At 42.3% G+C, this 23,848-nt stretch overlaps 1 protein-coding gene across 3 annotated transcripts in view; it reads right to left on the reverse strand.

The window, feature by feature from the left end:
• Positions 1–23,848, reverse strand: part of LOC124596109 (probable pseudouridine-5'-phosphatase) — a 58,133-nt gene that overhangs the window by 32,944 nt on the left and 1,341 nt on the right. For all 3 annotated transcript variants that reach the window (XM_047135121.1, XM_047135122.1, XM_047135120.1), the window contains one exon: positions 17,096–17,314. In XM_047135121.1, coding sequence (XP_046991077.1) covers positions 17,096–17,314 — 219 coding nt within the window. The remainder of the gene's footprint in view (positions 1–17,095; positions 17,315–23,848) is intronic.

Genomic DNA, 23,848 nt, shown 5'->3' on the forward strand with positions numbered 1-23,848 from the left:
CTGTTATAATGGTTCTGTTCCAGTATAATTTGTATTCATCATTCTCCAGTACATTTTGTGGTGCATACTTGTATGTGGGGACGTGTTGCTTTATTAGTTTATGTTGTATGGCAAGTTGTTGATGTATTATTTTTGCTACATTGTCATGTCTTCTGGTGTATTCTGTATTTGCTAGTATTGTACATCCGCTTGTGATGTGATCTACTGTTTCTATTTGTTGTTTGCAAAGTCTGCATTTATCTGTTGTGGTATTGGGATCTTTAATAATATGCTTGCTGTAATATCTGGTGTTTATTGTTTGATCCTGTATTGCAATCATGAATCCTTCCGTCTCACTGTATATATTGCCTTTTCTTAGCCACGTGTTGGATGTGTCTTGATCAATGTGTGACTGTGTTAGATGATGCGGGTGCTTGCCATGTAGTGTTTTCTTTTTCCAATTTACTTTCTTTGTATCTGTTCATGTTATGTGATCTAAAGGTTTGTAGAAGTGGTTATGAAATTTTAATGGTGTAGCCAATGTATTTATATGAGTGATTGCTTTGTGTATTTTGCTAGTTTCTGCTTGTTCTATAAAGAATTTTCTTAAATTATCTACCTGTCCATAGACAGGTAGATAATTCCTTTCTGCTTAATGCGAATCTTTCTGTTGCTGAATGTATGTGATGTATTCTATATTTGTGGCATTGTGATCATGTAAGTGTATTGAGTGCTTCTAGGTCTGTGTTACTCCATTTCACTACTCCAAATGAGTAGGTCAATATTGGTATAGCATAAGTATTTATCGCTTTTGTCTTGTTTCTTGCTGTCAATTCTGTTTTCAGTATTTTTGTTAGTCTTTGTCTATATTTCTCTTTTAGTTCTTCTTTAATATTTGTATTATTCCTATTTTTTGTCTGTATCCTAGATATTTATAGGCATCTGTTTTTTCCATCGCTTCTATGCAGTCGCTGTGGTTATCCAATATGTAATTTTTTTGTTTAGTGTGTTTTCCCTTGACAATGCTATTTTTCTTACATTTGTCTGTTCCAAAAGCCATATTTATATCATTGCTGAATACTTCTGTTATCTTTAGTAATTGGTTGAGCTGTTGATTTGTTGCTGCCAGTAGTTTTAGATCATCCATGTATAGCAAATGTGTGATTTTGTGTTGGTATGTTCCAGTAATATTATACCCATAATTTGTATTATTTAGCATGTTGGATAGTGGGTTCAGAGCAAGGCAGAACCAGAAAGGACTTAATGAATCTCCTTGGTATATTCCACGCTTAATCTGTACTGGCTGTGATGTGATATTATTTGAAATTGTTTGGATGTTAAGTGTGGTTTTCCAATTTTTCATTACTATGTTTAGGATCTGTATTAATTTAGGATCTACTTTGTATATTTCCAATATTTGTAGTTACCATGAGTGGGGTACACTATCAAAAGCTTTTTGGTAATCAATGTATGCGTAGTGTAGCAACCTTTGTTTAGTTTTAGCTTGATATGTCACCTCTGCATCTATTATCAGTTACTCTTTACATCCTCGTGCTCCTTTGCAGCAGCCTTTTTGTTTTTCATTTATAACTTTGTTGTGTGTTGTGTGTGTCATTAATTTCTGTTTAATGACTTAAGTTAATATTTTGTATATTGTTGGTAGGCATGTTATGGGGCGATATTTTGCTGGGTTTGCTGTGTCTGCTTGATCTTTAGGTTTCAGATAAGTTATTCCTTGTGTAAGTGTATCAGGGACTGTGTATTATTATTATTATTATTATTATTATTATTATTATTGTGCTCATGAGCATCTGGTATTACAGTAATGATAGTCCATCATGTTAAGTAATTTTCTCACAGCATAATGTTTAAAATCTCATTTTTGGCCACATCTGGGTAGTATTAGTCTCGTGTGATACTGTGGTCACCACAGCCATTTTCTGGTTTCAGGGGGAAGGTAAATACTGTTCATCCTGAAGATAATGGCCGATTTTCCCCTAATCATCCTAAATGGATAGTGGTCGGAGCAAAACAAACTGTTTCCCAGGGTGAGTGAGTTCCGTCAGTGTTTCCTCAGAGCCTTTGGGAAATAAATGGGGAAAGTCACAGCCAGTAGCTGCTCTTTACTGAGTTCTATTGGTGTTTGTTGGAAATGGCCAACAGAAATGCCTACATTCTGCTCCAGATTTTAACTACATGAAAGGCTTACAAGTTAAATAATTTTGTGGGGAGGTTTTGGAATTGGTGAAAGCAGAGAATCAGCCCTCATGGGACAGAGGCAACAAGTCAAGAGCCCTGTGTGGTGGAGTTTGTTATTTAGAGTAGTTACAGTAAGTCTGGGGTGTATGATGATCTGCGATTAATGAGGTTACTTGTGAAATATGGGAAGTCTATAACGCATTCCAAAATGCATTTCCTTGTACAGGCAAAGAATTCTGTTCAGGATCAGTGGGTATCAATTTGTTTGGTAAAAGGCAATATCTCAGTGTAGAGTATGGAGTCATTAGCTAGCTGGAGATGCTATGGAATAAAAGGAACAAACTTGGCTAGAGTTAATTAACATAAATAAATTTCATTCGTTTCTGCACTAAAACGAGAGTGATGTTTTGGGTGACTCTTTCCCTATTGACTTTGAACTTCATTACTGTTTCATTGTTGTGATGATATTGGTGAGAGTTGTTAGTGTCCTGTTGGATGTAGATGAACATATAATTTCCAGTTCAGTTGTTGGATCTTGGAAATTTCCTGAAAGAAGTTGGATAGTTAAAGGGCTTTTAATTATTGATTTTGGAGTTGTGAGAAGTTTAACCATATCCCACAGGCCCATGTGAGTCTGGTGATCTTGGTTGGTTGGTTGGTTGGTTTAAGGATTAAAGGGACCAAACTGCAGAGGTCATCGGTCCCTTTTTCCAAAATACTAAAAATGCCCACAGAAAATAAAAAATGTTCAGCAGAATAGGAGACAGACGACACAGAACAAAAGAAACATAGACAAGGACCAGACAAAACGAAATAAAATCACATGGAGTGTGACGGTGGTTGGTCGACCATAGGAACAAAAAAAAGGGAAAAGCTAACCACTGAAAACACATTAAAAACTTAGTTTAAAACCGTAGGCCAAAGGCCAGAATCAACACAAAACAATAAAATAAAACAGAAACACTCAGATTAAAGAATAAAAACTCCCTGCCCTAATAAAACATAAAACTAAGGCAGCCATAACAGGGTCATCAGATAAAACGGCAGGGAGCATATCAGGCAGCGCAAATGTCTGCCTGACCACAGCTAAAAGGGGGCAGGCCAACAGAATGTGGGCCACTGTCAAAGCCGCCCCGCAGCGATATACAGGAGGGTCCTCCCGGCGCAGTAAATAACTGTGTGTTAGCCGGGAGTGGCCAATGCGGAGCCGACAAAGGACGACTGATTCCCTGCGGTTGGCTCGCATGGATGACCGCCACACAGTCGTCGTCTCCTTAATGAAACGGAGTTTATTGGGTGTGATCCGATCGCGCCATTCAGCGTCCCAAAGCGCAAAAACTTTTCGGCGGAGGACTGCCCGCAAATCAGTCTCTGGGAGGCCAACATCCAGAGATGGTTTACACGTGGCCTCTTTCGCCAGGCGGTCAACATGTTCATTGCCCGGGATACCGACATGACCGGGGGTCCACACAAAGACCACAGAGCGGCCGCAACGCGCAAGAGTATGCAGGGACTCATGGATAGCCATCACCAGACGAGAACGAGGAAAACACTGGTCGAGAGCTCGTAAACCGCTCAGGGAATCGCTACAGATCACGAAGGACTCACCTGAGCAGGAGCGGATATACTCTAGGGCTCGAAAGATGGCGACTAGCTCAGCAGTGTAAACGCTGCAGCCAGCCGCCAAGGACCGTTGTTCGGAATGGTCCCCTAGAGTTAGCGCATACCCGACACGACCAGCAACCATCGAACCGTCGGTGTAAACAATTCCAGAGCCCTGATACGTGGCCAGGATGGAATAAAAGCGGCGGCGGAAGGCCTCTGGAGGGACCGAGTCCTTCGAGCCCTGTGCCAAGTCGAGCCAAAGGCAAGGGCGAGGAACACACCACGGGGGTGTACGCAGAGGCGCCTGGAAAGGGGGTGGAACAGGGAAAAACCCAAGCCCGCAGAGAAGCTCCTTGATGCGTACGGCGATCGGACAACCTGACCGGGTCCGACGGTCCGGCAGATGGACGACAGACTGCGGGAACAGGACACGGTAATTTGGATGCCCGGGCAAGCTAAAAACATGGGCAGCATAAGCAGCCAGTAATTGTTGGCGGCGCACCGGCAGTGGAGGGACACCTGCCTCAACAAGGACGCTGTCCACAGGGCTGGTGCGGAAGGCACCAGTGGCAAGTCGGATCCCGCTGTGTAGTATGGGGTCCAGCACCCGCAACGCAGAGGGGGATGCTGAGCCATAGGCCAGGCTCCCATAATCCAGACAGGATTGGATTAACGCCTGGTAGAGCCGCAACAGGGTAAATCGGTCGACGCCCCAGCGGGTGTGGCTCAAGCATCTCAGAGCGTTTAGATGCCGCCAACACGCCTGTTTAAGCTGCCGGATATGAGGCAGCCAAGTCAACTGGGCATCGAAAACCACCCCCAAAAACCTGTGTGATTCCACCACTGAAAGAAGTTCGCCGGCAAGATAAAGCCGCGGCTCCGGGTGGACAGTGCGTCGCCGGCAGAAATGCATTACGCAGGTCTTGGCTGCCGAAAACTGGAACCCATGAGCTACAGCCCAAGACTGCGCCTTGCGGATAGCACCCTGTAGCTGACGTTCAACAGCTTCAATGCCAGTAGAGCTGTAATAAAGGCAGAAGTCTTCAGCATACAGGGAAGCAGAGACAGAATTTCCCACGGCCGCAGCGAGCCCGTTAATGGCTATTAAAAACAGGCAGACACTTAAAACAGAACCCTGTGGCACACCGTTCTCCTGGACGTGGGTGGAACTATATGAGGCTGTGACTTGCACGTGGAAGGTAGCATGTCGAAAAAGACAGCGACCAGGTGCTGACGGCGGGCAAAGGCAGAACGGATGGCCGACTCCAGGCTCACCAGATTGTCGGCGGCGGAGCGGCCTTTACGGAACCCACCCTGAGATGGAGCCAGAAGGCCCCGAGACTCCAGTACCCAAGTCAAGCGCCGGCTCACCATCCATTCGAGAAGCTTGCAAAGAACGTTGGTGAGGCTAATGGGGCGGTAGCTGTCCACCGCCAAAGGGTTCTTGCCTGGTTTCAGAATGGTGATAACGATACTTGCCCGCCACTGCGACGGAAACTCACCCTTGACCCAAATACGATTGTAAAGGTCGAGGAGCCGTCGCTGGCAGTCCACTGAGAGGTGTTTCAGCATCTGGCAGTGGATGCTATCTGGTCCAGGAGCGGTATCAGTACAAGCGGCAAGGGCACTGCGGAATTCCCACTCACTGAATGGAACATTGTACGATTCTGGATGGTGGGTGCGAAACGAAAGGCTCCGACGTTCCATCCACTCTTTAATGGAGCGGAAGGCCTTAGGGTAATTCGCAGAAGCAGAAATCATAGCAAAATGCTCTGCTAAGTGGTTTGCAATGACGTCGGAGTCAGTGCAAACTGCTCCATTCAGTGAGAGCGCAGGGACGCTGACAGGTGGCCAATAGCCGTAGACGCGTCGAATCCTGGCCCAGACCTGCGATGGAGTGACATGGAGGCCAATGGTGGATACGTACCGCTTCCAGCACTCCTGCTTGCTTTGGCGGATAAGGCGGCGGGCCCGCGCACGCAGCCGTTTGAAGGTGATCAGGTGTTCAATGCAGGGATGTCGCTTGTGACGCTGTAGCGCCCGCCGGCGATCTGTAATCGCTGCAGCGATCTCAGGCGACCACAAAGGCACAGTCCGCCGCCGAGGGGACCCAGAGGAGTGGGGAATGGCAGATTCGGCGGCAGTAACGATGCTGGTGGTGACCGATTGAACCACCGCATCAATGTCGTCATGAGAGAGAGGCTCAAGAGCGGCAGTGGAGGAGAACAAGCCCCAGTCAGCCTTATTTATAGCCCATCTGCTAGGGCGCCCAGAAGAGTGACGCTGTGGTAGTGACAGAATGATCGGAAAGTGGTCACTACCACACAGGTCGTCAAGCACACTCCATTGGACAGACGGTAAGAGGCTAGGGCTACAGATTGAAAGGTCAATGGCGGAGTATGTGCCATGCGCCACACTGAAGTGTGTGAAGGCACCATCATTTAAAATCGAGAGATTGAGCTGCGACAATAAATGCTCAACGATGGCGCCTCGACCTGTTGCCACTGACCCACCCCACAGAGGGTTATGGGCGTTGAAGTCGCCCAATAGCAAGAAAGGCGGCGGCAATTGGGCTATCAGCGCAGCCAGGACATGCTGCGAGACATCACCATCCGGTGGAAGGTAAAGACTGCAGACGGTAACAGCCTGTGGTGTCCACACCCGAACAGCGACAGCCTCTAAAGGTGTTTGGAGAGGGACAGACTCGCTGTGCAGAGTGTGAAGGACATAGAGGCAGACGCCACCCGACACCCTTTCATATGCTGCCCGGTTCTTATAATAACCCCGATAGCCACGGAGGGCGGGGGTTCGCATTGCTGGAAACAAAGTTTCCTGCAGAGCAATGCAGAAGAAAGGGTGAAGGCTGATAAGTTGTTGGAGCTCAGCTAGATGGTGGAAAAAACCGCCGCAGTTCCACTGGAGGATGATATTGTCCATGGCTGAGAAAGGCATGAAAGGACTGGGAAGGCAATTTACGCCGCTTGTTCACTCACTGCCACCGATTCAGTACCCGTACGAGAGGCATCCATGGCGTCTGAGGGACCAGCGAGATCAAGGTCCTCAGCGGTGAAATGGTAAGGAGCCAGAAATTGGAGAAGCGCATCATCAGCAGCAGAAGAAGTCAGGAGTGTCTTCATCTGAGCCTTAAATGTGCGGACCAATCGTTCAACCTCACCATTTGATTGTGGATGGAACGGAGGGGCCGTGACATACATGACACCGTCACGAGCACAAAAATCTGCAAATTCGGAAGAGGCAAATTGCAGACCATTATCAGTAACAAGAGTAGAGGGATGGCGTTCCAAAGAGAAAATGCAGGTGAGAGCACTTGTGGTCACTGCGGTGCTAGGTGACGTGCAACGGACAATGATAGGAAAGTTAGAGTAGGCGTCAATTACGAGTAGCCAATAAGTACCTAAAAAAAGGTCCTGCGAAGTCAGCATGAATATGCTCCCAGGGCTTCTCAGGCAAAGGCCACAGTGACAAAGATGACTTCGGGGCGGCGGCCTGTGACGCACAAGGGCCGCAGGCAGCGGCCATGTGTGCGATTTCAGAGTCGATGCCGGGCCAGTACACATGACGGCGTGCCAGAGGTTTTGTGCGAGAGACACCCCAGTGCCCTTGGTGAAGGAGGCGCAAGACCGAAGCACGCAAAGACGCAGGTACCACAACACGCGGCGAAACATTTTCAGTGGAAAGGAGGATAACACCATCCTTAGCCGTGAGGCGGTAGCGCTAAGTGTAGTAGTTCCGCAACAGATCAGAAGTCTTAGTGGACGGGCGATCTGGCCAACCCTTCTGAATACAGCGTAAAACTCGGGAGAGGGTAGGATCAGAACCTGTAGCAGCCGCCAGCCGGTCCCCGGTGATGGAGAACCCATCCACAACCCGCTGCTCAGCAACATCCAGGTGGAAACACAAAAGTTCGTCCCTATTGAATGCCAGATCAGGACCCATGGGAAGGCGACACAGTGCATCAGCATTTGCATGGTGAGCCGTCGGATAGAAATGAATCTCATAATTGAAACGAGACAAGTAAAGAGCCCAACGCTGGAAGCGGTGTGCAGACTCGTTGGGAAGCGACGTTGATGGATGAAACAAGGAAACAAGTGGTTTGTGATCCGTACCAAGATGAAATTTGGATCCATAAAGAAAAACACCAAACTTATGAAGAGCATAAATAATGGCCAAAGCTTCATTTTCAATTTGAGAATATTTTCATTGGGCATCCATGAGCGTTTTGGAGGCATAAGCAATAACCCATCAGAAAAACGGTGCGCAAGGACTGCACCAACCCCGTATTGAGAGGCGTCCGTGGCAAGAACAAGATGCTGGCCAGGTTGATAAGTAGCCAGGCACGGGGCCTGTTTCAGCATAGTCTTCAATTTCTGGAAAGCCGCATCGTATGACGCGGACCAGTGAAAAGGCACATTTTTATGCAACAGGCGATGCAACGGCTGAGCAACCGAAGCAGCAGACAGTAAAAACCTGTGTTAGTATGCTATTTTCTCCAAGAAGGCCTGCAGTTCCTTAACAGATGTAGGGCGAGGAAGGGCATCGATTGCAGCGACAGCTTGCTGACGCGGTCGAATACCATCCCGAGAGAGCTGGAACCCCAAGTATGTGATAGATGCCTGAAAAAATTGTGATTTCTGAAGATTACACTTAAGACCGGCAGTCTGTAGGACATGAAAAAGTGTGCGGAGATTCTGAAGATGTTCTTCAGTGTTGGAGCTAGTGACAACAATGTCGTCCATGTAATTGATACACACAGGAACAGGGAGCAATAATCATTCCAAGAATCGCTGAGAGAGAGCAGGGGCGCTGGCAACCCCGAATGGCAATTGTTGTTATTGATAGAGGCCGAAAGGCGTGTTAAGGACCAGAAACTGCCGGGAAGCAGCGTTGAGAGGAAGTTGATGATAAGCTTCTGACAGGTCAATTTTAGAAAAATACTGGCCTCCCGCAAGTTTAGTGAACAATTCTTCAGGTCGGAGCATAGGGTCAGTGTCGATGAGGCAGTGCGCATTTACAGTGGCTTTAAAATCGCCATAGAGACAAATATCACCATTGGGCTTAGCAACGACAACGACAGGAGAGGACCACTCACTGGAAGTGACAGGAAGCAAGACCCCTCAAGTAGTGAGACGATCCAGCTCCCGTTTTACCCGATCATGAAGGGCCACAGGAATGGGCCCAGCCCGAAAAAACTTAGGCCGAGCAGTGGGTTTGAGCACGATATGAGCTTTAAAGTCATTTGCACGGCCTAACCCAGGAGAAAAAAAGGGACGAAAATGTTGTCGACAAGGAATCCAGTTGAGCATAAGGAATAGCATCAGAGATGATATCGACAGAGTCATCTATGGAGAACAAAAAAAGGTGAAAGGCATTGAAACCAAGGATTTTCTGCTTTACTCTGGTCAACCACAAATATGGGAACAGTGCGAACAACGGATTTGTAAGATACCTCAGCATTAAATTTTCCCAAGAGAGAAATCTTCTGTTTATTGTACGTCCGTAATTGCCGAGTGACAGGTGATAGGATTCGAGAACCCAACTGAAGATACGTCTGAGAATTAATGATAGTGGCAGCAGAACCAGTATCCACCTGCATGCAAACATCCCGACCAAGGATTTGGACTGTGAGGAATAACTTCCCTGAAAGGGAAGAAGCGCAACTGACAGGCATCTCAGAAGCAGAAACAGTGTCACAGTCATGAACATCATGTATGCGGTCGGATTTGAAAACGGAAGACACATGACCCTTCTTTTTGCAATTGTGACACATGGCCCAATGTTGGGGACAATCCTCGCGTGAATGTTTCGTAAAACACCGCGGACATGAAGGAAGTTGCCGGGGGTTTTGCTGCAGTTTCTGAGAGGGTTGTTTACGGTTAGGCCAAGGCTGCGCGTGGGAGCGTACTGCGGCCACGTTGGACGGCGGGGACATGCCGCACATGTCGTCAACAGCGCACAGAGATTGTATTTCCCCGACGTCACCCCACGCCTCTATTTGCGCTCCAGCTGCGCGAGAAATTTCTAAAGATTGCGCGATGGATAGAACTTCATCTAGAATCAGATTTGCCAACTGAAGGGCACATTGCCTCACATCTTTGTCGGGTGCCAACCGGATAATAGCATCCCATACCATGGAATCTGCGTAGGACTCTTTGTGAACGTCAGTAACAAATTGACACTTTCGACTGAGGCCATGAAGCTCAGCAGCCCAAGCGCGATAGCATTGATTTGGTTGTTTTTGACAACGATAAAAGGCAACACGAGAGGCTACCACATGCATTTGCTCATGAAAATATACGGACAGAAGTGAGCACATTTCAGCAAAGGACAAAGACGCAGGATCTTTCAAAGGAGCCAATTGCGACAACAATCGATACATTTGAGGTGAAATCCATGAAAGGAACAGAGACTTACATGTTTGTTCGTCCGTGACATGAAAAGCCAAGAAGTGCTGTCGAAGATGTTTTTCGTAATCAGATCAGTCTTCCGCCGTCTCGTCGTAAGGAGGAAAAGGAGGTATATAAAACGACGAGAAACGGCCCACAATGGATGCCGCGACGAAATCGCGAATCGCCGATGTGAGAAGCGTTTGCTGTTCAATGAGACCTTGCAATAGTTGCTCTAAAGTAGCCATGGAAACCTGGTAGGTCAACAATGAAAAGGAAAAATCCACTACCTCGTCGCCAATTGTTACAATGTCAAGTTGAACACACATATTTCAAAAACGACACAACACATGTAAGTCACAGAGCAAGTTGACAAAGCAAGACATGTGAACATGGTAACATTCAAATCAGCACTGAGTCCAAGTCTGACGGCCGCTGGCTGCTTGGCCGCTTAGGTGGCGCGGCTGCTGCATGGCTGGCAGGCAGCGCCGCATATAGAGGACGCGCGTAACTGCGCGGCGGCACTTTGAAAGATCGGCGAGTCACAACAGAGAGAATATACAATTTTCTTAATTTCAGGAGAAGTAGTTCGTGATGTATTCATATGTTTAAGTTTTATGAGATTTGCTTTTTCAACACACTGGCGTGATATTTTACTTGAACTGTTTGTCCCTGTACTTTCGACTATATTTAAGAAAAGATTATTAAATACATTTGCTAACTGTAACTCATCATTTACAACCCTTCCATTCAGTTCAATAGAGATGTTATGCTATTCTGTGGCTGGTTATCCTGTCTCTCATTTCAGTACATTCCATACAGCCGTAAGTCTGTTGCCAGAATTACTAACTTTTTTAAGTCTGTTGCCAGAATTACTAACTTTTTTAAAGCTTTTGTTAGTAGTTTTGAATACTTTTTGTAGTGTGCAACTACTGCAGCATCTCTAATCATTCTTCCCAACAGATAATTTCCCTTTTTCTTTCAAAACATACTTTAATCCCTAAAGTGATCCATTGTTTTTTCATATGGCTGTTTCCATCTTTCTTGATTAGCGTCTGCAGAATGCTATTTCCAAATATTGATATGAATTTTTATCATGAAAAAGATAAAATTTAATGTTAGCATTTGGTTCACTATAAATTTCATTCCAGGTCATCTGCTGTAAACTATTCATAAGAACACTTGTCCCAGAGTTGTTAATTATTCTAACCGATTTCCACATAGCAGTATCCACACTGTAAGGCATCTTATTAATCGTAAATAGCTGTGAATTATGGTCAGAGAGAGCATTTGTTACTGGGTAAACAGTTATTTTCTTGTTCAGAGCTTCACCAAAGAAATCATTGTCAGTTACAGTTCTACTTTCTTTATCCGCCCTTGTTGGAAGGTCAATAGCTGAGCTGGAATTTGTAGGATCTAAATAAGGTTCCCAGATCGTTAGGGCTCCTTACCTCAAACGGTAAAAACAGAACCCTTATAGGATCACTTTGATGTCCGTCCGTCTGTCTGTCTGTCTGACTCTTAAAAATCCTTTTTCTCAGGAATGAGTAGATGTATCATGATGAAACTTTTAAATTTTTGTTGCATACCAAACTCTATAGTCCCTTGGTAATGTAATAAATATAAGCCTGCAAGCCAGTGCAATCAAAAGACAGTCATTTACATCATGTATTTTGATAGTCGCAAACTCACTGATCAAAACTTACATGGTATTTCCCATTCACCTAGAATCATCATATTTGGCAAGAAGCAAAGTTTCACTGAGTAAGCAAAGGAAAAAATTTAAAAATTTGTAATTGTATTACGCAAAAAGCATTTTGTTTGTTATTTATTATCCAACTGTCTGTCTGTTCTCCTCTTAAGATAACTTTTTCTTAGAAAAGAGTAGACTTATATCTTTCCTGTATCAGTACCAATAACAGGCAATAATTATCAAGATTCTAGATTCCCAGGATGAATGAACAATCTATATACATAATTAAGTTTGTAGCAATATTAAGTTTGTTCAGAACCCTTGGTGTATGAGTCCTACTAACATTTACCTGGACTTATTTTCCTGTTACTATCCTGAAGAAAATCTACATTGAAGTCACCACGAACTCTTATCTACTTGCTGGTGTCAGACATTGAACACAGTAAGGAATCCACATCCTGATAAATAGTTCAAAATTTCCCTGTGGGGACCTACCTACAATTACAATTAAAAGAACTACTTTGCCAGTATTAATTCACAAGCACAAACTTCTACATGCTGATCACTACAAAATCTACTGGTCTCAATGTTTTTGAACTTGTGTTCTGTCTTAGTATAGGTAACACCTCCTCGTTTTCCCATAGTAGTTCTTCATTAGTATGCTGCTATATCTAAACTAACCATGTGGTCACGTGGTGCTCTGATAGGCACAGGATGTCTTATATTTTGAGAGCTCATTAAATTTTCAAAATGGGCAAGAAGTTTTCTACTTTATTATTCAATCCTCTAGTATTCTAATGATATAAGTTAACCATACTTTTCTGTGCATTCTTAAGTATTTTGTGAATCTCTACTGTTATTCTGACTTCTTTTACATCAGGCTGCTGAATCCTGATTCTTACATGCAAAAGGTACCCCTATGACATCACTAACCACAGGGATCTTGCTTTTTGTGATGGTAGCCCTCTGTACATTTTTCTGCAAGAAGCTCAGCCAACCTATCTTAGTCTCTCCTATTCAGATGTAGACCATGTCTAGTATATCCTCATCTCCCAACTGTAGCAACAGGTTTGTATGGTATTTCAACACAGCCAGCAGGAGCCCGCTCAACTCAATGATCACAATGCCCACTGCAATGTTAACCTCCCACAGCTACTACCTAGCAGCAAGGCTCTCTTCTTCCATCTCTCTTTTGGTGCTTCCTAAAACCCATCGTGATGAATATCATCACATATTATATCCAGACCTTGACTTGACTTGACTTGAAACCCGCTTGTCCCCTGGGAGTTACCCCAAAAGGCCTCATACTGAAAGTTCCTGTTTCTGGATATAAATGCACTCTACACTAGCACCTTTCACAGTTTCAAATATGGCAGTATCTTGCACTTACCTGCCTCACCAGTGACTTACATGATTCATCTGCCAATTTCCTCTCCATAAGACTTCTCTCCTACAAAACCCTGCAATCATCTGCCCCTCATATTTATTTGGAAAGTATCATCCACCAAGCCAACTTCAAACTGCAACAACATGCCAGGCTTCACCTAAAGAAGCTATGTACATTTTCCTATACCTCAAAAGTGGTGTTTCCATTCTTGCCCCTCAACAGCTCCATGAACAGCTGCACCATCAACCACCACTTCTCTCCAACAAACCAAGCTTGGTCAACCTTCTTAACATCTCCCAGCCTTCACAAGTGCCGTGCCTCCCCGAGCTGTGGTAACTAGTGATCACAAGAACCAGTCATAGCGGTACAGTGTTCTAAACCTCTGATCTAAGGCCCTCTCCCCTCCTGCCACAAACCTGCATTTAATCAAGCTGCTTTGGTTAAGGACCTAGTTTCCTTCATATGTCTTGTCAACTGGAAATATCACTTTGGGACCCAATGTCAAAACTTTTTCAACAGCAAACCTGACATTGAACTCTGCCTTGACCAGTTCCAGCCAAAAGCCCAACTTGATATAGCACCACCACCTCAGAATCATCCCTTCCCAGCTTTCCAAGAAGTCCCAATATCCAGCACTGTTTCACAACCCTTTCTCAGGTCCCTGCAATATTACCCTAAACTGTCCTCTGCAGAACTCCAGACTCTACGTTCCCTAAAAACTGATGAATCCATCATCATTCTCGCAGTGGACAAGGGATCTAAGACTGTGGTTCTTGACCAGCAGGAGTATATAAGTACGTGTGTATACCAGCTTTCTGACAATTCTACATACAGCATCTGCCATCAAGATCTCATCCATGTGATAAAAAGTGACCTACAGTTCCTCCGTAAAATCTCAGGTCCATATTACTTCTTATCCCACCCAAACCACATACTCCCACCTTTTACCTTATTCTTAAGACCCATAAACCAATCACTCTAGCTGCCTCATAGTTGCTGGCTTCAAAGCACCACTGAATGAATATCTGCCTTAGTTGATCAACACCTGCAATGAACAGCCTGAAGCCTCCCCTCCTATGTTACAGACAACAACCATTTCCTATATCATCTGAAATCTGTGCCCGCTCCACCCTCACCACACACCTTGCTTGTCACCACTCTATACCATATTCACCATGTACATTGTCCATCTGCTGTTGAACATTACCTCAGCCAGTGCCCAACAGATCAAAAACCTATGATGTCCTTCTTGCTCACCTTAATCATCTTTTTACTTATGAACAATTACTTTACCTTTGAGAAGCAGACATATAAATAGAACCGAGGCACAACCGGAAACAAGAATGGCTCCTTTCCCATGGAAACGTTTTAATGAGTTGCTTGGAGATGGCTTTTCTGGGACCCATTAGCCTTCAGCCCCTGGTTAGCAACATCGATGACATCTTTGATGCCATCCTTTCCCTGCCATACAGCAGGCATTTAAGGCAAACACATTTGTTCAGATGCAAATCCTTTACAGCAATACGCCCCCATTCTCACATTAACCTTCACCAGACAAAATTACCCTACCAGCTTAGTTCAAAGGCAGATTTTCCAGGCATCGCATTAAAACCTGGTGCTACTGAACCCTCCAAAAAATAATTTGGGAGAACACCTCTTACTATTCGGTACTATCTGAATACTATCCTGGTCTTGAATGTATTAATTAGCTACTTCGACAATGCTATGACTTCCTAAAATTATGCCCTGAAATGAGGTCTACTCTGTCTGACATTTTGCCTACCATACCTAGCATAGCTTTCCGTTACATCATCCTCCCATGCCCCTGTCAAACTCCACAACATACTGGTCAGACTCTATGATCCTTAAGTCCTACTCTATGGCTCCTACCCTTGTGAGTGTCTCCACTGTAGGACTTGCCCTATGCACCCTCCTACCACCGCCTATACCAATCCTGCAACTGGCTTACCAAACAGAGAATCATCTGTGAAAAAACACGTCATATACCAGCTGTTACATAAAAAAAATGGTTTGGCCTTCTACATTGGTATTATTACCACCAACTTATCAGTTAGGATGACGGGGCATAGATTGTGGGTGTGACATGGGCAACACACAGTATCCTGTTGCGGAGCATGATCTGCAACATGACAATCATGATGCTGGTGCGTTTTACCACACATGAAAACTGGATATCCCCTCCCCCCCGCCCCCCAAACAGCAGTTTCTCAGAACTACGTAGGTGGGAACTGGTGTTACAACTTGTCCTTGGTTCTCGCCACCCATCTGGCCCTAATTTACATTAATTTCTTTTGTTTCAACCTTTCCTTTTAGTAACTGTCCCCCTTTTCACTCCCTTTTAGTTTTCTACATCTTTTATTTTCTGATCTGTCTTCCACTGCCCCCCGCCCCCCCCCCAAACACAATACAATACAATAATGCACTTCGTTTCCCACTCTTACTAACTATTGCATGAAGTTTTCTCAGTAAGCTTTGTCTTGCTTATTACCCTATTTTCCACCTTTAAACTCTCCAGTTTTCCCCATTAATCAGTCCTTCCTTCTCATCCTGTCTGGTCGATCTCCTCTGACACAGTGTTCTCGCTGACTTTTCCATTAACTCTTCCTATTTTGTGAACCTTACCAGTCCTTTTCCTTCATCCCTGTTCCTGCCCCTTCAATCCTTCTGACAGATAAAGGGTCACTGACTTGGAAAGCTTATACATTTCCTTAACTTTTATGTGCATTTTCTCTTGCCACAACTCAGTGAGTAATTTTTTTTACCTATCCCATTATATTTTCCAAAAATGATTGTTTTTGTTGATGTATCTGACATAGTTCTACAGGCAACCAGAAAACAGTGGCTCTCTTTACTTTTAATCCTGAGGGACACCATTTGTTGCAAAGCGCATTAAATAGGGCAGTAAATCCATGACTGAATTATCAGATTGCACCATATAATGCCTGCTCATGGCGTACAGCCTTCCATGGTATACAAGAATAGTTTTTCACAGTGCACTGTGGTTGATTTAATTTAAGACTGTCGTTAGGTAAGACTTTTCTCTTGTGGTCTGCATGGAGTATATTTAGAATGTCACATCATGGGCAGAGATGTCAGAAGCTAAGTCTAACTAGTACATTACCTTATCTATCACCTTTGTTGCCATGACAATATTATGAAAAGGACAGATTGCTACGCACCTTATAACGGAAATGTTGAGAGTGGTATTACACATTACAACAGACTGCCAGTCTGCATCACAAAGTTATTAGAAGCTAAAAAAAATTTAAAGCATAATTTCAAAAATTTCTGTTGGAACAGTGCTTTTGTTTGGTCACTGAGGATGTTGGCCAACAATGTTTATAGTTACACAATGAAACACAAACTATGGATGTTGTGCAGTGTGTTATTGTCTAACACTGATGGTTTCATTGGTCTTGTGTCACATGACTATTATTTTTGCACGATTGACCTTTCTTCTTCTTTCTCCTTTTGTTTGGATCTGAAGATGTCTTATTACAGTCTGAAATAGGTTCAAAATGGTTCAAATGGCTCTGAGCACTATGGGACTTAACATCTGTGGTCATCAGTCCCCTAGAACTTATAACTACTTAAACCTAACTAACCTAACACCACACACATCCATGCCTGAGGCAGGATTCGAACCTGCGACCATAGCAGTCAAGTGGTTTCAGACTGAATTGCCTAGAACCGCATGGCCACACCGGCTGGCTGAAATAGGTTACATGGGGAGAGGAGCAGGAAAGTATTCCAGACAGGGTTTTGTCATTATAATATTTTAAATTAGTACAGAGCTCTAATGACTACCTGGTAGAAGGTCGACTTCTGGAAGAACATTCTGAAGACCAGCATGTTGTTGTGACAAAAATTCATCCACTGTTATGGGCAAACCAAGATCTTCAATCATAATTTTTGCCGAATCTCTTTCCAATGTACCCATTAGTTTCATGCGAACAGACCATGGGTATTCCTTATTATATTTCGCAGCAATAGCCGTATATAATTTCAAATATGTTGATTCAGTATCTGCAGAAAATATAATAAGCTTATACATAACAAAACATATTAAGAAAAATATGTCTGTAAAATTAAAGATACAAATCACCTCAACACAGTACCTGCAAAGAGCAGAGAAAGAAGCTTCATAGTTAAATACCATTATTTAATTTCAATGTAGTATAATAATGGGTGTGACAGAATTTGTATTGTGTTGTTTCGTACTTACAAGCACGTGATTTGTCTACATTACAGTCTTCCAATATGCGGATGGTAATTTGTACTAGTAGTATTAATGATTTCCAATGGTAGCACATTTATAGTATCCTCTGACTGACACAAGAAGTGTAAGTCCACAACAGAGTTAAAAAAAGCATGGAAATAGGTCTGAAGTCAATGCCAAGTTCCCTTACTCTTACGTGTATTACTGTAATTTGCCAAAAATATATCAGGACTGTACAAAAGTCACAAACATAGCCTATTGAGGAGTAACTCAGAAGCAGGTAAGTGGGTCATGGATCAAAGTATATGTATAATTTTACAATAAAAACAGTTAAAATGATATCATGGTCTTGCAATAAAACTCCAACTTGAAAAAACTTTAAACATGTTATCAAATGCAAACTGCATGTGATGTGAAGAAACAAGCCTGGCATATAATGTCTCAAGACTAATAAGAATCTCTAAAATAATAAAAATAAAGCTTCAAAGACTGTACAGTCAGCATGCAAGTGACTTCTCATATTATGTGACAATAATATCTTATTGAATGGTAAAAATACTACTGACTGTAGCACCCAAAATTCAAGAAATGATAAGAATCAAGAAGTCAAAGGTCTCTTAATCCAACAAAATTAACATAAATCAAAATATTAAAAACTCGCTAAAAGTTTACTTTTATTTATGGAGTCCTAACAACAAATTCTTGTTAAAAATAAATTGTGACCAAAGATAGAAAAATATAACTAATTCCTTCTGCATATGAAGAAATTGATGAAATGTATGATGAGATAAAAGAAATTATTCAGGCAGTGAAAGAAGAAGAAAATTTAATAGTCATGGGTGACTGGAATTCGAGAGTAGGAAAGGGAGAGAAGGAAACATAGTAGGTGAATATGGATTGGGGGTAAGAAATGAAAGAGGAAGTCGTCTGGTAGAATTTTGCACAGAGTATAACTTAATCATAGCTAACACTTGGTTCAAGAATCATAAAAGAAGGTTGTACACATGGAAGGATCCTGGAGATACTAGAGAGTATCAGAGAGATTACATAATGGTAAGACAGAGATTTAGGAACCAGGTTTTAAATTGTAAGACATTTCCAAGGGCAGAGGTGGACTCTGACCAGAATCTATTGGTTATGAACTGTAGATTAAAACTGAAGAAACTGCAAAAAGATGGGAATTTAAGGAGATGGGACCTGGATAAACTGACTAAACCAGAGGTTGTACAGAGTTTCAGGGAGAGCGTAAGGGAACAATTGACAAGAACGGGGGAAAGAAATAGCGTAGAAGAAGAATGGCTAGCTCTGAGGGACGAAGTAGTGAAGGCAGCAGAGGATCAAGTAAGTAAAAAGACAAGGTCTAGTAGAAATCCTTGGGTAACAGAAGAAATATTGAATTTAATTGATCAAAGGAGAAAATATAAAAATGCAGTAAATGAAGCAGGCAAAAAGGAATACAAACGTCTCAAAAATGAGAGTGACAGGAAGTGCAAAATGGCTAAGCAGGGATGGCTAGAGCACAAATGTAAGTATGTAGAGGCTTATCTCACTAGGGGTAAGATAGATACTACCTACAGGAAAATTAAAGAGACCTTAGGAGGAAAGAGAACCACTTGTATGAATATCAAGAGCTCAGATGGAAACCCAATTCTAAGCAAAGAAGGGAAAGCAGAAAGGTGGAAGGAGTATATAGAGGGTCTATACAAGGGCGATGTACTTGAGAGCAATATTATGGAAATGGAAGAGGATATAGACGAAGATGAAATGAGGGATATAATACTGCGTGAAGAGTTTGACACAGCACTGAAAGACCTGAGTTGAAACAAGGCCCCGGGAGTAGACAACATTCCATTAGAACTACTTACAGCCTTAGGAGAGCCAGTCCTGACAAAACTCTACCATCTGGTGAGCAAGATGTATGAGACAGGCGAAATACCCTCAGACTTCAAGAAGAATATAATAATTCCAATCCCAAAGAAAGCAGGTGTTGACAGATGTGAAAATTACCGAACTATCAGTTTAATAAGTCACAGCTGCAAATACTAACACGAATTCTTTACAGACGAATGGAAAAACTGGTAGAAGCCGACCTTGGGGAAGATCAGTTAGAATTCCATAGAAATGTTGGAACACGTGAGGCAATACTGACCCTACAAGATATCTTAGAAATTATATTAAGGAAAGGCAAACCTATGTTTCTAGCATTTGTAGACTTAGAGAAAGCTTTTGACAATGTTTACTGGAATACTCTCTTTCAAATTATAAAGGTGGCAGGGGTAAAATACAGGGAGCGAAAGGCTATTTACAATTTGTACAGAAACCAGATGGCAGTTATAAGAGTCGAGGCGCATGAAAGGGAAGCAGTGGTTCGGAAGGGAGTGAGACAGGGTTACAGTCTCTCCCTGATGTTATTCAATCTGTATATTGAGCAAGCAGTAAAGGAAACAAAAGAATAACTCGGAGTGGGTATTAAAATCCATGGAGAAGAAATGAAAACTTTGAGGTTCGCCAATGACATTGTAATTCTGTCAGAGACAGAAAAGGACTTGGAAGAGCAGTTGAACGGAATGGACAGTGTCTTGAAAGGAGGATAGAAGATGAACATCAACAAAAGCAAAACAACGATAATGGAATGTAGTCGAGTTAACTTGGGTGATGCTGAGCGAATTAGATTAGGAAATGAGACACTTAAACTAGTAAAGGAGTTTTGCTATTTGGGGAGCAAAATAACTGATGATGGTCGAAGTAGAGAGGATGTAAAATGTAGACTGGCAATGACAAGGAAAGCCTTTCTGAAGAAGAGAAATTTGTTAACATCGAGTATAGATTTAAGTGTCAGGAAGTCGTTTCTGAAGAGTATTTGTATGGGATGTAGCCATGTGAAAGATGGGAAATAAATTGTTTAAACAAGACCAGAATAGAAGCTTTTGAGATCTGGTGTTACAGAAGAATGCTGAAGATTAGATGGGTAGATCACGTAACTAACGAGGTGGTACTGAATCAAATTGGGGAGAAGAGGAATTTGTGGCAGAACTTGACTATAATACCGGATCGGTTGGTAGGACACGTTCTGAGGCATCAAGGAATCACCCATTTAGTATTGGTAGGAAGCATGGAGCATAAAAAACTTAGAGGGAGACTAGAAGATTAACACACTAAGCAGATTCAGAAGACTGTAGGTTGCAGTAGTTACTTGAAAATGAAGGAGCTTGCACAGGATAGACTAGCACAGAGAGCTACAGTCTCTGGACCGAAGACGACCACCACCACCACCACCACCACCACCACCACCACAACAACAACAACAACAACAACAACAACAACAATCACATACATTTCCTATCACCAACCATTATCATACATACAGGCAACATTCTGCCTGGATCTTAACATTGTAGATGAAACAAATGGAATTTCATCTGCTTTAAATTCATTAACCGAGAATTTTAAATTCATTAACTGAGAATGCAGTATCACCACTGGAATCTTTGCTTACTCTGATTTTGTTTAAAGCAGGGGGGCTTGAACTAGTGACTTTTCTCTTGGTATGTTGGCATGCATGTAAATGGTGCAAACTTGGGGACCCCTACCTGCAGCATGCTGTACAAATGGAACCAAAGGAGATATCAAATTGTAACTTTGTACATAACCATCCAATACATTGTGGAACAGTCCCATTAAGTTTCATCAGATCTGAAAATCTCTAGCACGAACCCCTTGTCCAGTTGACATTGAAGACTCTGGAAGGAGTTTTCCTGTCTGGCCATCCTGATGTAGGTTTTCCTAAACCATTTTGGGTAAATGCTGGGATGGTTTCTTAAAAGGCCACAGCCAACCACATGTTCTATCCTCATAAAAACATACTTATATATTCTGTGAGTATGCTTATCTTGAGCAGTTTATTTTCACTCTATTATGACCAGTAAAATTTTGAGATGACCTTGGATGACTAAACAAATAATAAATCAATTACCATTAATGACTGCTTAACTACAGCATACTGTTACATTGCACCTACACTACGTAAATAAGCAGGCACATCCACAAGGTTCTTGCTAGAAATGTCCCCACACTGACTGGCAATAGATGTCACAGTTTTCTTTCACTCCAGTGGCAACAGGGCAACCCAATTGGCAGCCATTTTAGGATAGCTGGGTTTAGCCATCAAACAAACACGGTATCTCATCCTATACAGGTTGCACATGTCTTAGTCCCTCTGTGATCGGTGCAAACTGGCTAACACAAAGCCGCTCTGGAATGTTTACACTTGCTGTCAACTTTAGCTACACAACAGTAGTGTGCACTTTGCAATAAACAGCCATTGGGAGTAGTGTTGATTCATGTAAAATGTCATGTTTAATGATTATTAATATTATTTTCAAAAATGAGCAAGAAGGCTGTACCTGGTCCTTCTAACAATTTGCCATCAAATTCTGTGCCAATTCTGCAAAACATTGCACCATAACATGTTCATTTATTTTTATAATCTAAAGGCTGGCTGCTCTGGGAGATGGTGAGGGGTGGTGTATGTGTGGGGGGGGGGGGGATAAGAAGGATGAGGAGGAGGAGGAAGTTTGTCTGACGATCCAATAACAGACAAGCTGATTGCACACTACTGCTTCCAGCACTCTCTGCTTAGGAGACAAGTAAAAGTGTGTGGTCCAAACGCCTTTTAGCGAATTGACAAGTGTTCTGGATGAAGATTTGGCTTCTGACACAGCAATTTTTCTAAGTAGAAGTAATGGTTCTTGTTTTATGAGCGAGGGGGACTGTATTCTGAATATGAAAACTGAGAGTTCTAGTATTTAGTTATCACCTCTTCAACAGCACAGAACTCTTTCTCACCTGATAGTCTAAGAGAATTGTGATTGAAATATAAAATTAGACCATCTGGACAAACACAGAAAGACACCCATAGATGATACTTCTTCCATCAGAACACACAACAGTGAAAATACAGGCTGATATGTATTACATCCAGTAATCACTAGGATTAAAAAAAAAAAAAAGTTGATGATTTTACATTCAAAAACATGGATGTCACTGTACGGATAAATATTTGGTAATATTTAAGTCTTCATGATATTCATCTGAATTTATTTAGCAGAAACAAATTCATAATATCAATATAACAGGTAACCGTAAGTAACTGAAAAAGTAAAGGATCAATCACTCAATGTGGTGTGATAACCATGGGACACCACAGACTGATCTTTTAAAGATTCTGAAAAGGAAGGTGGTTAAAAAAAACATAATGAGCTAAAACTGGACATCGCTTTAATTGACCACACTGATACAAACAAATTCTTGTGTGCAATTCATCATCCTTTTGGAAGCTTGACTGTGAAAATTATAAATTAAAATGTAGCATCTGGTTCTGTCAAAGATAAGGCATTTAGTTTCCAACCACAATTGGAGACCTCTAATATAACCTCTAATATAACTGAACACCAATCCCACTAATTGAGTGTGAAGCAAATACATACTATCTAGTCCCTTCTGACATAGCTACACTCACTCATTGTACACACATAAGCTTGTTTACTTTTGCATATTTTTGATAAGTGTTGCATTATTTCCAAATGAGAACAGGTTGAGTCTTATTATTAATATTTACTTAAGTGTCCTTTAGCACCATTTCACTCAGCAGCTGTGAAAGGATCATTAGTGCATCAGTTCCTTATAATACATATCTGCTTCTGTTTTTCCAGCATGTCCACATTCGCATTCCTTGAGTTCTGTAGATCTCAGCAATAAGGACAACTTTCAGGGATGAGGAATGAGTCAAGGTACACATTAACAAAAAAACAAGGATATAACAGAAACTATATATTTACACCACATTAACAACAAACTATCACTATCTTGCTTAGTGCTACTCACACACACAGGGTCAAGACTAGTTTTGGACACTAGCCCACTTATGGACACTTCTGAATACCAATCAATCTTACAATAGCTTATTATAAACAAAATGACATGTACTATTTAAATAGATATACAAGCATTTCTTTGTTTAAGTCATCATTTTGTGAAATGTCTGTGTTGAAGAAGCTGAGTTTCATAGACTTTTTCTTTAAGGAATGCATCATTGGTTTTTCATATTCTACACATTCAAATAAAATAGCTATCACAAGAAACTTAAACTGTTGGGAAGTAAGGTAAGTACTATAGTTTCATTTCTAACAAGCTAAATATGTGACAACCCAAAAACATACCATTAAACTTCTATGACCAACATATGTTTGGCCTCTTTTGAAAATATACACAAAACATCTGTAATACAGATTGGGTCTGCATTGTAACTAGGCTAATTTTATTTAAGTAGGCTTACTTAAATA

The sequence above is a fragment of the Schistocerca americana genome, chromosome 2 (assembly GCF_021461395.2).
Source record: "Schistocerca americana isolate TAMUIC-IGC-003095 chromosome 2, iqSchAmer2.1, whole genome shotgun sequence".
NCBI lineage: Eukaryota > Metazoa > Arthropoda > Insecta > Orthoptera > Acrididae > Schistocerca > Schistocerca americana.